Below are 12,765 nucleotides of genomic sequence, written 5' to 3'. Positions count from 1 at the left end.
AGTGCAGTAGTCCATTTAGAGTCCAGCAATATGTGACAGACTGACAGCACCAGGGGGGAGATGCAGCACAGGTGGATAGAGTTATCAATTAAGGTCTGTAAAAGATGAGCACTGGAGGAAAGGCGCCTCCAGCAAGCCACAAGGTATGAGTGAGAGCAACGGTGAGTGCTTCTGAAAGGTGGAGGTTAACGGCTACAGAGAAAACAGGCTCCTATCTATCCTCTAAATAGGCAGTGCATGGACAGGGGCACCATGTTTGTGCATGAAACATGAAGGACTGACAGCACTCGAGAGCCTATTATTTATATACAGACAGGCACTTAAAAGCTTGTGCAGGTGCTGTTATGGATTAAATCCATTCAAAGATTAAGGACCATGGGCTCAGGCTATTTTTAACATCTACAATGAATCTACGATGAACAGACAGGCTCACCACAGGAATGCAGAGAGGCCATACCTCACAGCTATATATAATGATATGGTCACCATAAAGGGCTTGAACTGCAATACAGAAAAACAAGAAGAAGAAGAAGAAGAAGTGAGAAACACATATGATATGTGGCACACACTTTTGTTTTACTGGGGTGTCCCTCATACGAGAGATTAATTTGTTATGCAAAAAGATGCACCTCTCTGTTGTACTTTACAGGTGAAATCGTCCCATTTATCCGACTGGAACTCCCCCCTAGGACCCGTTATTGCAAATCAGTACTGTCCTTCCTGCAAACATACTGTACACCTGCCATAACATATTGACAGTGTTATGGCAGGTGGTTCTATCATTCTGTCTGATTCTGTAGGTAACTAAGCCTTTGTTTGCCTCCCAGGCAGTCAAAGCATATACTTTCCAAAAAGAATATATTTTTTTAAAGAAATAAATATCAAGCTCCATGTTAAATCAACGCAAACTGAATTCAAGTTCAGCGTACCTTAGCAAAATAAGATCATGAACCATAAGATCGCGCAAATTCACAAACATCTGAGCCCACAAGACTGTCGTCTTTCCGGATCAACAGACTTTGTATTTATTCAGGTTTCCACTGGTGTAGAAACATGCAGCCCAGCAGGGCTTCGGCTCAGACAAGTTCTCAGAGAGGAAGAATAATTTGGTTCATGCAGAGGTTAAATGGGGCGAGTGTGCACTGTGCCAGCTTGGGGCTTCCATTTAGGAATGAGGGCATTATTCACTGTTGACGTGCCAGATATATGAGTTATTTAATAAACAAAAGCTACCAAAATGCAGATGTGTATTAATTAATGATGCACCAATCTAAATGGAAAAACAACGTGAATCAGGCAGGCTGAAAATATTATAGAATTGTTTGAATGCTTCACCATTGCCAGGGTAATAAAAACTATTTCTGTTCTTGTGCTAAAGCTCAGCTGGAAAACAGCCTGGCTGTGTGATTGCATATTGCAGTACAGTGCAGCGTGTGTTAAATTCAGTACAGTAAAGTCACTTCAGAAGGTAGAAGGACAAACATTTATTCATGATTTATTTATTTGAACACACTGCATAAATCAAAGGCAGCTCTTTGATATTTCTCCAGTGTTGGGTTGGGACGGATGAAGCTTTATAAGTGGAACTTGGCCCAGACACTGCAATCGATACCTTTGTTCTTGTTTGACAAGTGCCCAGGGATCTTTAATGTCCACACAGCAGACAGATCTTCTATTGTTTGCCTCAGGATTAAAGAGCAATGATCCTACACAGCATGTTCACTCAGGTGTGGGTATCCGCTGTATGTCAGTCACATAATTACTGTACCTAATAAAGCTGTGATTGTGATTTTAATGATGCAACACTGTTATGATTGATGGAAATAAAATTCCTCATTGATTTTCAGGATACCTTCCATCAAGAGGTCATGTGTATTCCTGTAAAAATCATGCTTACAGGCATCAGCTACAGGGTCCATCATTTGGTGCCCCATCCCCCCCCCCCCCCCCCCCCCATAAGTGTACATTAAAATGCTGACATCAGAAGGAAGCCGTAGATGTTCGAAATGTAGACATTGCAGAATTTTAGCACAGGTTCAAAATGTTAATGTTTAACTTAATTGGCCCATGGATATCCTAAGCAGTAAAAAAAAACTTAGCAGGTACTACTGATCTATGCGTATTTGTGATAGGATTCTATCTACCGAGAGAGGCAGGTCAAGCCATTTTAAGGTCAATTATATTTTCATTGTCAGACTCCATCACATACTTGTGTTTACTATTTAAACTGAAAAATACATATTTGAGTCTTCTAATCTGTTTTTGCAGTGAAACTGAGTAGTATTACGTGACAGGCAGCATTTTTCAATGGTGTACTGTATGAGATTTCATAGATTTTTTTAAAGATTTCACGCTGCTATTTGTACAAACACATTTTAGAAATACTATTAAATGTATATATTTGAATTAATTCTGCACATATTTGCATACTGGAGAAATACAGTAACAAATAAAAACATATTTTTTCCGCCACTGAACAATGAATTGTATTTTCATTTAATCATGTGGTGCTGTCTTTCTGCACCCTTCGCTATTCAAACGATCAGCCATGATGTACACTGATCTTGCTCACCACACTAAATCAGAAAGGAACTTGATAGGCCCAAGAAAAGTTTTAAAGACACTGAGAGAAATAACTGGAGTTTGCTGACGCTTCACTGCCTTCTATACTCTCGCATGCTTTGTACACGTTAAGAAAATGTTGATAATTTTGGACGGCCCCTAAGAACGAGGCATTATGCATACAATAATTGCTCACCTAATTAAATAACAGCCAGTAGCAAAGAAATGATGAAATCAGACATGATTCTGGTTCATATTGACAATGACTATAGTGTTCTTGCTTACTGATGCTGTCACTTTCTTGACAACTATACAACTCTACCAATCCTGCTGATATAGTTCATGCATTTTTACTACTTAATGATACATTCTGACACTTACTCACACTGCACGTTTTCATGCTCCCTGCAAATCTGGTTTTACTTGGCACATGTACTGATAGAAACATCCTAATACACATTTACTGTAATGTACTGATGCACGCAGAGAGTAGTCAGCCAGTTCCTGTTTGACATTTATGTTCCCCTGTCACTAGCGCCTATGTCTCTGTCACTAGAATAGCTGATTCTTAAAATACATTTACGGATTGGTTCAGGGGTTTATGCCCAGCAAATAAATAACATTGAGTAGATTTTGCTGCAAACCCATTGCTCTCAAACACATTCTAATAAATGTTCTAGGAGTGATATGATATTGAGAATAAACTGTATGTGGAATTATGCAGAAACTGGTACTGCTGGCACGTAAAATATATACAGTACATAAAGCTAATAAAACCTAATAAATGGCATTCTATGGTATACACTGGGTTAACAATTACTGACACATAAACCCCAAACACTACAGAGGCCATTGATTTATAGTGGCAGGCACAAAGGATGACTGACATTCTCAATTTAACCAGACAAGATCACAACACAAACCCAAGATCTTGTTAAACTTTTCTGTGTTTTTTTTACATTTTTTTTATTTTTATTTCAACTCTCTCAGGCTGCAAAAAAAACCCAGCGATTTCATGTTACTATTGATCTTCCTTTATTCTAACTGCCATTTTCAGGCAAGAACCGTTTTTAGCATAGCAGCGTGAAAAACCATTGTGTGCAACAGTAATCACTGGTTGATTGGGGAAATTCCTGATTCGTCTTTGAGATCTCTTCTCCAGATAATATATATCGAGCTGGATTTGGACTCTCTACAACAGTCCCTGAGCAAATCAGTTCACAACATGTTTGAACAGGTCGTATTGCAGTGTATCTGTTCACAGTGCAAAATATTATGGTATTAAAAAGATAAAATCATAAATCGAATCTGGGGATAGGGACTGTGGCCCAAGTGAAAATGTAATGATTTTAAAATTAACAAGCAAAATAGTTTTGCAGGAATTAAATATTAAGCTTTGGGCACTGCTGGCTATCAGTTAATAAAACGAAATCCACTATTAACCTGGTGATATTCTAAGTATACTAATAGTGCAGTGCAATCCCTAAGGGTTATTCAAGTAGAAGCCAATTCTGAGCTTTTGTACAAAAACAACTTAAGTGCACATACTATGCAGTCCAATTTATTTAGGGCAGCAGTGTGGAGTAGTGGTTAGGGCTCTGGATTCTTGACCAGAGGGTCGTGGGTTCAATCCCAGGTGGGGGACACTGCTGCTGTACCCTTGAGTAAGGTACTTTACCTAGATTGCTCCAGTAAAAACCCAACTGTATAAATGGGTAATTGTATGTAAAAATAATGTGATATCTTGTAACAATTGTAAGTCACCCAGGATAAGGGCATCTGCTAAGAAATAAATAATAATATTGTAAGAGCTTTGGGATACTATATTGTATGTAAAAAAAGGGCACGAATGTAAGGCTAATACTGTCAGTTTATTTATGCTTTCGTTTTTATTTGCACCCTGTTTCATGGTCTTTTTTAACGGCTTAGGATGCAGCAATCATATTTATTCAATTGGACATTTGCTATTAGTGTGTATGCTATATTGTGCTCATTTTGAGGACTTGTCTTATTTGAAAGAACTGAAAGAGTTCCTTTGCTATATTGTATTGTGACTGACTGTGCTGTGTCAAAGGACAGTGTGTCATTTTGAGAGATGTCCTGCAGTGTTGATACCAAGCTTTTTCTATTTTGTGGGCGGAACATCCTCCAGTTTTAAATAACCATTGTCTAATCGTAAACATTTTTTAAACCAGACATTTAGTGTCTATAAAATAGCTGTTTAAAAAAAAAAAAAAAAAATAAATGGGACCAATTAGGAGTGAATAGTCAGATAGTTTTCCAGATGGTTTCATGTGGGTACATCTGGAATTAACATTTTTGAAAATCCAGTATTGCACCAAATATAGCTTTGCAGCCAAATAATATTTCTCAAGAACAGACAAGGATAGCCCTCCTAGTTTAGAGAGTGAGAGTCTCCTTTACTTTATTCTAGGCTGGGAACCTTCCAGAGAAAATTTACCCAACAGTGAGATTGGCAGCATTTTCCAGTTCAGCATCTTCTACTATTACTATTGCCCTGGATAAGGGCGTCTGCTAATAAATAAATAATAATAATTAATTGTTATTATTATAGTGATTATTGGTAACCTACAACTGAGTTCCAATCTTCACATAATATAATTCTTTACATGCAAATAAACATTTTCCCATCTAAATAACAGCATGATTTTTTAAGCAGGTAGGTCATTTATTTGCAAGTTCACTAACAATCCAACATAGTTTCAGAAAGCTGAAATTATTATTATTATTATTATTATTATTATTATTATTTATTTCTTAGCAGACGCCCTTATCCAGGGCGACTTACAATCGTAAGCAAAAACATTTCAAGCGTTACAATTGAATGCTTGTCTAATCTAGCCATTATAGCCATTGAATTTGCATTGGCCAACTCTCTTAACTATGACCATGGCATGAATGACTTTGCATCACTGAAGGCAAGAAAAGTACATTTGTAGGCCCTAGGTTTCGTTTCTATTGGTGCATTCCATTAAAACAATGTTTAGCTTTTTAAAATGATATGGTGACAGAATTATACCAGCAGGTGGTATATAAAATAAAGGGATTTTAGCAATATTGAGATGTATTTGAACATCAAAAAGCAAGTTTCTTTCTTTCTTTCTTTCTTTCTTTCTTTCTTTCTCTCTTTCTTTCTAAACTCAAAGATATCAGGCTGAAAGTGTTGTCTGGTTTCACAACCCTCAATTAGCTCTTATCCTGGACTGTCTTACCTAAGGTATCATTAGATGTTGTAAGATTTGTGCAAATCAATGTCTATGAAACAAGCTGGATACCCGGGTCTTTTTGGGTAATGATTTTTTTTTTTAAAAAGTCACAAATATTCATGTTTTAAGTGCATGATACATATTTAAATACTATATAGTACACATACATTTAATCCCTGTAGACGTATGAAATCTTTTTCAGTGCTGGAAACACTGAAATAATAATAATAATAATAATAATAGTAATAATAATAATAATAATAATAATAATAATAATAATAATAATAATAATAATTCTCAGTCTGAATACAGTTATTAATGTTAAATGCACTTCACGCTGCGGGATAACATGGCATCCAAGAAAAGCATTGTGTGTAATTTCTTTACCAAAGCAGGAGAAAACAGAATTTGAATATTTCATTCAAAGGAGGAAGCACTAGCACACTTATTTAATGTGCTCCACAAATATTTTTTATTTAACCCAAAACAAAATAGTTAAACGTTTCGTAAGTAAGTGAGTAATGTTTTTCTCTTATTATTATTATTATTATTATTATTATTATTATTATTATTATTATTATTATTATTATTATTATTATTATTATTAATGGATCACAGAGTTATCATTGACATAAACCCAACAGGATGTTGTTATGTTGTTTTCTTTCCAATTTAGTTCCTGAGAAGAATAGTCACCGCAGTTATTATTATTGAGGTGTGCTTGCCGCTGCGTGTTATTGTTTTCTGTAAAACAATGACATCCTGTCAGTTAAGAAAAGACTTAATGCAAAGCTTGTTTTAACGCTGTCTTTATTACGCCGACTAGAGACCTGCTCTTACAACTGCATTATTTTCTACATTTTCTTTAAATTCTCAAATTAATAATTGATACCAGAGTAATAAAAAGAGACCCAGGTCGGGTAATTTAGTGGAACTATTTATTATTGTTCTAAAATGTCATTTTTATGTTCATGGATTGTAACCGCAACTGCACTTCTGTCCATTTGAAATCACACGCTTCACAACCACAATGTACAGTTAGGCGATTACCAGATTGTGAAGGTAATGCCCTCTTATCAGGTTCAGTTGCAGAAATCAAATCTTTGTCTTTTAGAGCTCGGTCTATAGAGATGCAATTTTCAAGTAATGCCAACTGTCTACAAGCTCAGAGAGAGAGGCTCTGGACACACCCTGAAGTGCCAAGATTGTTAATTAGCATTAGCGACACGGATGGCTAGACAATTCATTCCTTTGTATGCAAGTGGAACAGAAAGGATTAAATTAGGAGAAGTTTGTTTATAGTTATCATTATCATCTCTGTAGCCTTAATTTAACTACAATTACAATTCATTATTAATGCAAGGCTTAGTATGTTCATCACGGACTCAAACCCCATACACTACTAATCACTGCTCTGCCTAAATTACATAGGTTATTCCAATTCTGATCTTAATGAAATCCATTACATTTCCTTTTTTTATTATTATTTCAACAAAATAATAAAAGGGTTCAGCCTAATTGCTTTCTCTTTAGTATACTGCATGAAAAGCTCCTGAAGGCCCTTTGCAGTTAGCTGAATCATTTTCTATGTCACTGCAGTTTGGGAAAGAACAGGCAGCTTTGTCTGCGAGAGGGAGTGCTGATTGACAGCCACCACTGCTCTGCTGCTCAACCCACAGGAAAAGAGTTCGGAAGGGCATTTTATTTGTCACAGTTTCTTTATGAGTTCCTACTTTAGCTTCCTGAATAACCATTATCTCTTCAGCTTAACAGTCATAATTTATATTCTGAAATATTATTTTATGTTCTGAAATACTATTTCTGCGTAACGCAGTTTGGATTTCAAAAGATACTCAAAACTACAAAACATTTTCTAGAAGTGTTTCCTGTAGATCCCTGATAGCTCAGTAGTCAAAGCATTCCAAATCTATAGGATCTGTATTTGCTAGAGTGCAGTATAGTAGTGCCACCTAATGACAGAAATGTACAACTCTGTCCTGACCTTCAAAATTGATAGAGGTCATTCCATGGCAAGTGGTGACATAGAAGCGGCCAACCCAACTGAGATTAGCTAAAAAAAAAAAAAAAGCAAGTGTTTTCCCTGTCTAGCCTAATGGAAAAGTTTGTGACCTGTGTCCCCCCCCACCCATGGCAGCTGTAGCAAGATGTTTCTTTTTTTAAAAAAAATTCAAAAAATAATGACACTGTGAGTCATTGGTGAAAACATTTAAAAACTGCCAACGTTAGATATTTGTACAGTGCAAACCACAGGGTCAATACACTGAGCGAAAAGAGTGGAGGGGCAAAATATATATTAATCAAAGGAAGGGGGGGGGAACATGCTCCCTCTGCCCTATGGGTTAGGCGCCTATGTTAAAATGTAATCAAAACCAGACTGGTGTTAAACATTGTAGCACTGACTTCATCAGTCAAGTATTAACAGTTATTTACTTTAATAAACAACAACATCACTGCCGACAAGAGAAAGCTACCTCTTACAGTAAGAATTAATGCTTCCAGGAATAGCTGGTGACAGATTGCATTGCAAATACCCTGGTGATGTTTCAGAAAGCATAGTCTGTGAGACAGAAGTCTGTTTTATTGTATTTTTAAAAGAATTTGGTATTAATGTTCAATTGGGACTATTTATAGTGGAGTGTTTTCTATGATGTAACGGTTTTAAAGAGACTATTTCATATGCTGTGATGGAAACAGTTTTGATTTTGATTGTAATGATTCATCTCTATTGGGGAATTGTCTCTTTGCAGCTTCTGCCAGCTGAAATGAGTTCTTGTTCTGACATCATCTGGCAATAAACAGAGAATATTATATTTGATGTTGCTAAGTGGGTAATGTAAAAAGAAATATTCTGTATGTAAAGAAAGATTAACCCTCAAAGCATAAAGGGCCCAATTCAAATCAACTATTCAGATTCATGCAGTAAATGGAGCATTTGTTTTATCTTATTCGCATACCATCAACAATGTATTATTTCAATAAAAAAAAAAAAATGGCTCCACATTCGTTTATCTCACTGTAAAATACATACCATATTATTCTAGAAATAATCCTTTGATGATCTCATTACCGCTACCCTAAAATGCAAAACCCAGATTTTGTGCCAACCTCATTACACCATATCTATATCTATATATATATATATATATATATATATATATATATATATATATATATGAGAGAGAGAGAGAAAGAGAGAGTGAGCGAGAGAGAGAGAGATAGATTCATCCTTTCCATTACATCTACAATGAATAGAATATATGGTGTGCTGCAGTCAAATAGGATTTTATGCTGAGAAGCAAATCCATAATCTTCACATCAATCAAGGGGTGAGAAGCAGAGGGGTATAGTGCGGTAGTCAAGCGCTATAGTTAAGAGACCATGCCATTGTATGTGTGTTATGACTTATAATGAGAATGACGATTGGAAGGGAAATTGATGGGGAAAATAGGATCTGACAACCATATTGACAACTGGTGCCCTGAAAAGGGTTGCACTGCGACGATGGAGCCCTGTACAGAAATACATTTTGGGGTAAAAAAAGAGCGTTCGGTCTATTACAAAGAACGATGAATGGTTTAACACCATTAAGCGTAGCATCATTCTTCCTTAAAATGAACAGCATTTTTTTAAAAGAAGCAGGCAGCAGAATACTGTAGCTCGTCCTCTAGTTTGTTATGAATTTTGTAGACTTCCAAAGGCTTAATGACACATTGTTCCTTCAGATTTTTTCTCAACAAAAAATGAATGGTATACATCTAAAATCAAGCTGCGTCTCATTACTGTCTCTTGTACGATGAGGGAGGCATGCTTTCAAAATCTGATGCTGTTGATAGGAAAACTGTGTTTTTTTTTCTTTAAAAAAAAATATGATATCACGTCAGGTAATATATTCACTGCACGGCTGTCATTCTTTCAACATAATACACTGTAATTAAGCCTTTCCTCCGCTGAACCACATTATCACAGTTGAGGTCACATTAAAAAGATATGAATAAGCTGTGAAGGATTTGAACAAGCATTCACAGATGTATTTGTAAATTAAATGTAGACTTCAAATACAGACAAATAAAGAAGGGTGAAGTAAGAATCAGCCCCAAAATAATGTGTTTGCTTTCAGTCGGTTTTAATTTGATAACAGAAAATATTCAGAGGCACAGTCAGCTTACTACATTTAGGTCAAATCCTCTGGAATTTGGAATTTTCATCAAATCATTTTTGATCCTTTACCGCTGCAGTTTTTGTAAATCCAGAAATAACTTAATTCTCTTGAGTTTTGGTGACTACTTTTGTACTTTTAGAATGTAATAATGTAGATACAGTGCTTCCCCTGCCCTCCATGAGATGTGACTCTTGATCTCTCCGTTCACTTTTAGAGTCCATTAATAGAGTGCAGTAAAAATAAGCTTGCGAGTCCATTCCTTGTCAAGTGGTACAATTGATACAGCTGAACTGATTTGCTTGAAAATAAAGGGGAATAGGTTTTGAAGGAATTGGGGGTGCTGGCAAATTACATATTGCCATTGTAAAATTAATTAAAGGGATACCATCGAAATCCTCCTTAATTTCTTATCTACAGTACTGAGAATCATAAACCGTAGATCATAAGTGTGGTTCTGTTTCTAGCTTTCTCACAAGAGCAAATGGGTGCGGAATGTTTTCTAATTTCACAATATTTGAAAAAAAAAATTGAAAAAAAAAAAAAAAAGTATTTATATTTTCCTAAACCTGCCACTTACAGGTAAAGTAATGTGAAGCACATCCCACCAGGATATCTAGTCTTTGTGTATAGTCAAGTCATAACTCAGGCTCAGGACTGAGAGTACGCTTTTGTGGTGTCTTCCTGTGGCCATTGTCATTGTCCCACAACATTATTTAGTACGAAACTTACAAAATCAATTACAAATATGCACATCCCCCGAGTTATTAACACCTACTCAATCTTCCTAATAACTACATCTGATTCCCCCCCCCCCCCCTCCCCCCCCCCCCTCTCCCCTCCCCCCCCCCCCCCCTCCAACCCAGGTCAGCACGTTGCCTACTATCCAGGAATCAGAGACAGAAAGCATTAACTTCAAAAAAGACATCCTGTCTATAGGTTAACAATTCTGTTTTCAAGCTTTACCAATAAAGTGTCTGTTTGACTAGATCAATAATAACTTCCAGCGATAACCGAAGAGGCTGACAGCTAACATTTCACCTGATTTATCTTCAGTAAAAGGAACAGCCGAAGGAGTTTAGGAGGAGCGCATCTGACTGGTAACATTACTCACAGTTTAACACAGCATAAATATTTCATCACTGCTGGGGACTGTACAGCATATTGTTACAAAAGAGCAAATTCAGACTCAAGGAATAGAGATGCATAACGGGAGCAAGTGAAGAATGGATGCAATAAATGCCGTTCATTTAGATTCATACTGTAGATGATGTAAAAAAAGGAGTTTCAAGAGTCAGCAGTGAAAGTCGGGAACATCTCCAGCTCTAAGGCTCTGTTGGGCCAACTTGCTTTTGATGTTTTTTTTCACTCAGTACATGCTTACAAATTATTCTTTGCTATTTGTTTCTTTGCTCCATATCATCAGAAAGAAAAATGGGTTTTGAGTGTGACATAAGAAGGGACTTGGATCTACCTCTTTCAATTGTCTAATGTAGCTGAGGGCCTGGGAGGAATGCAGTCACAGTATTAAAAGTCATCTGTACCAGACTTGTATTTTCAGTTAATAATAATAAGTCTTACTACTACAAGACCTGTAAATGGTTAATATTTTAATTATGGAGTGACCTCATTGTTTGGTAGTTTCATAAAATGTGACTACTGTATATAAATAATCCTGCCAGGCATATTAGTTGAGTAAAATCACCAATGATGTAAACTGAGGCAATATTCATAAAGAAAAGAACTTACATCATATGAGATCAATTCACATTGTTATTTAACAATTACCTACTAACTTTACCAAGATTAGTATATAAAAAAATAAAAAATAAAAACACATATTCCTAGGCTTCTCATTTTTATAACCAGTGAACCCATTCATCCATTCAGTTTTGAGCCACTGAGGAATATACTGTCGTTGCTTTTGTGACTGTTCTCCTAAACATCTTTCTGAGCTGACATATTGAATATATAATTGTTCCAACATCTCTTTCCAATAGTATCCTACACCATTAAAATAAATATCAAACAGGGCCCTAGCAGTATTTCATGGCTGGTTTGATGAGAATAGTAAGTTACTGATGTGAATATCACCAAATAAAACACACATCTCTCTTCTTGGATAAAAATAACCACCCCAGTGAAGGGACATTCATTGACCAGTATTAATCCACTATAACATTTAGAAAATCGATTCCGACATGTTTACTTACAACTGAGTTCTTCATAGTTGATTTCACTGTGAAACCTTCAGTCTTCACCTGTTTTCTGTCTTTTATGGCCTCGAAATTTCTCATTTTTGTGATCATGGACCGCAGCCCGTCTCCCCTTTTTTATGAACGAAACGAAACACACACAAAAAAATATATAAAACGGTGTATTTGTCTTTCTATCAGCAGTGCTTCGCAACGTGTTCCTGCGTGGTTACTGTGGAGACTCTTTGAAGACGCGTTCTAGGTTGCTATAGAGACGACGTAAGTGTCTGCCCTGGTTGTTATAGAGACGGGGACGCCTTCTATGTTGCCATGGAGACCATTTTTTTAAAAAAAAACATTGGTTTCGCACCTCGGTTCTGTTTTCGTTTACTCAACTCACACGTTGACTGACAACATTCTTGTAGGAAATGGGTAGAATGGTACAGTTAGTGTCCTTTGAGGCATTCACACGTTTTATCAGAGCTGTTACACTTAATGATGCAGCATAATTATTATTATTATTATTATTATTATTATTATTATTATTATTATTATTATTATTATTATTATTATTATTGCATGTTTATTTAAAAAAAATACCAAG

The 12,765-nt window shown here is 36.1% G+C and overlaps 1 protein-coding gene across 1 annotated transcript in view; it reads right to left on the bottom strand.

Moving 5' to 3' along the window:
• LOC117413934 (parkin coregulated gene protein-like) overlaps positions 1-12,414 on the bottom strand; it is a 90,758-nt gene extending 78,344 nt beyond the window's left edge. Inside the window, exon 1 of the mRNA XM_059000286.1 lies at positions 12,180-12,414. Within this exon, the coding sequence (XP_058856269.1) occupies positions 12,180-12,275 (96 nt within the window). The 5' untranslated portion in view covers positions 12,276-12,414. The remainder of the gene's footprint in view (positions 1-12,179) is intronic.
• Between the last annotated feature and the right edge of the window lie 351 nt (positions 12,415-12,765).

The sequence above is a fragment of the Acipenser ruthenus genome, chromosome 25 (genome assembly GCF_902713425.1).
Source record: "Acipenser ruthenus chromosome 25, fAciRut3.2 maternal haplotype, whole genome shotgun sequence".
In the NCBI taxonomy this organism is placed as follows: domain Eukaryota; kingdom Metazoa; phylum Chordata; class Actinopteri; order Acipenseriformes; family Acipenseridae; genus Acipenser; species Acipenser ruthenus.
The sequence above is the reverse complement of the archived record's forward strand: the minus strand, read 5'-3'. Positions and strand labels throughout refer to the sequence as shown.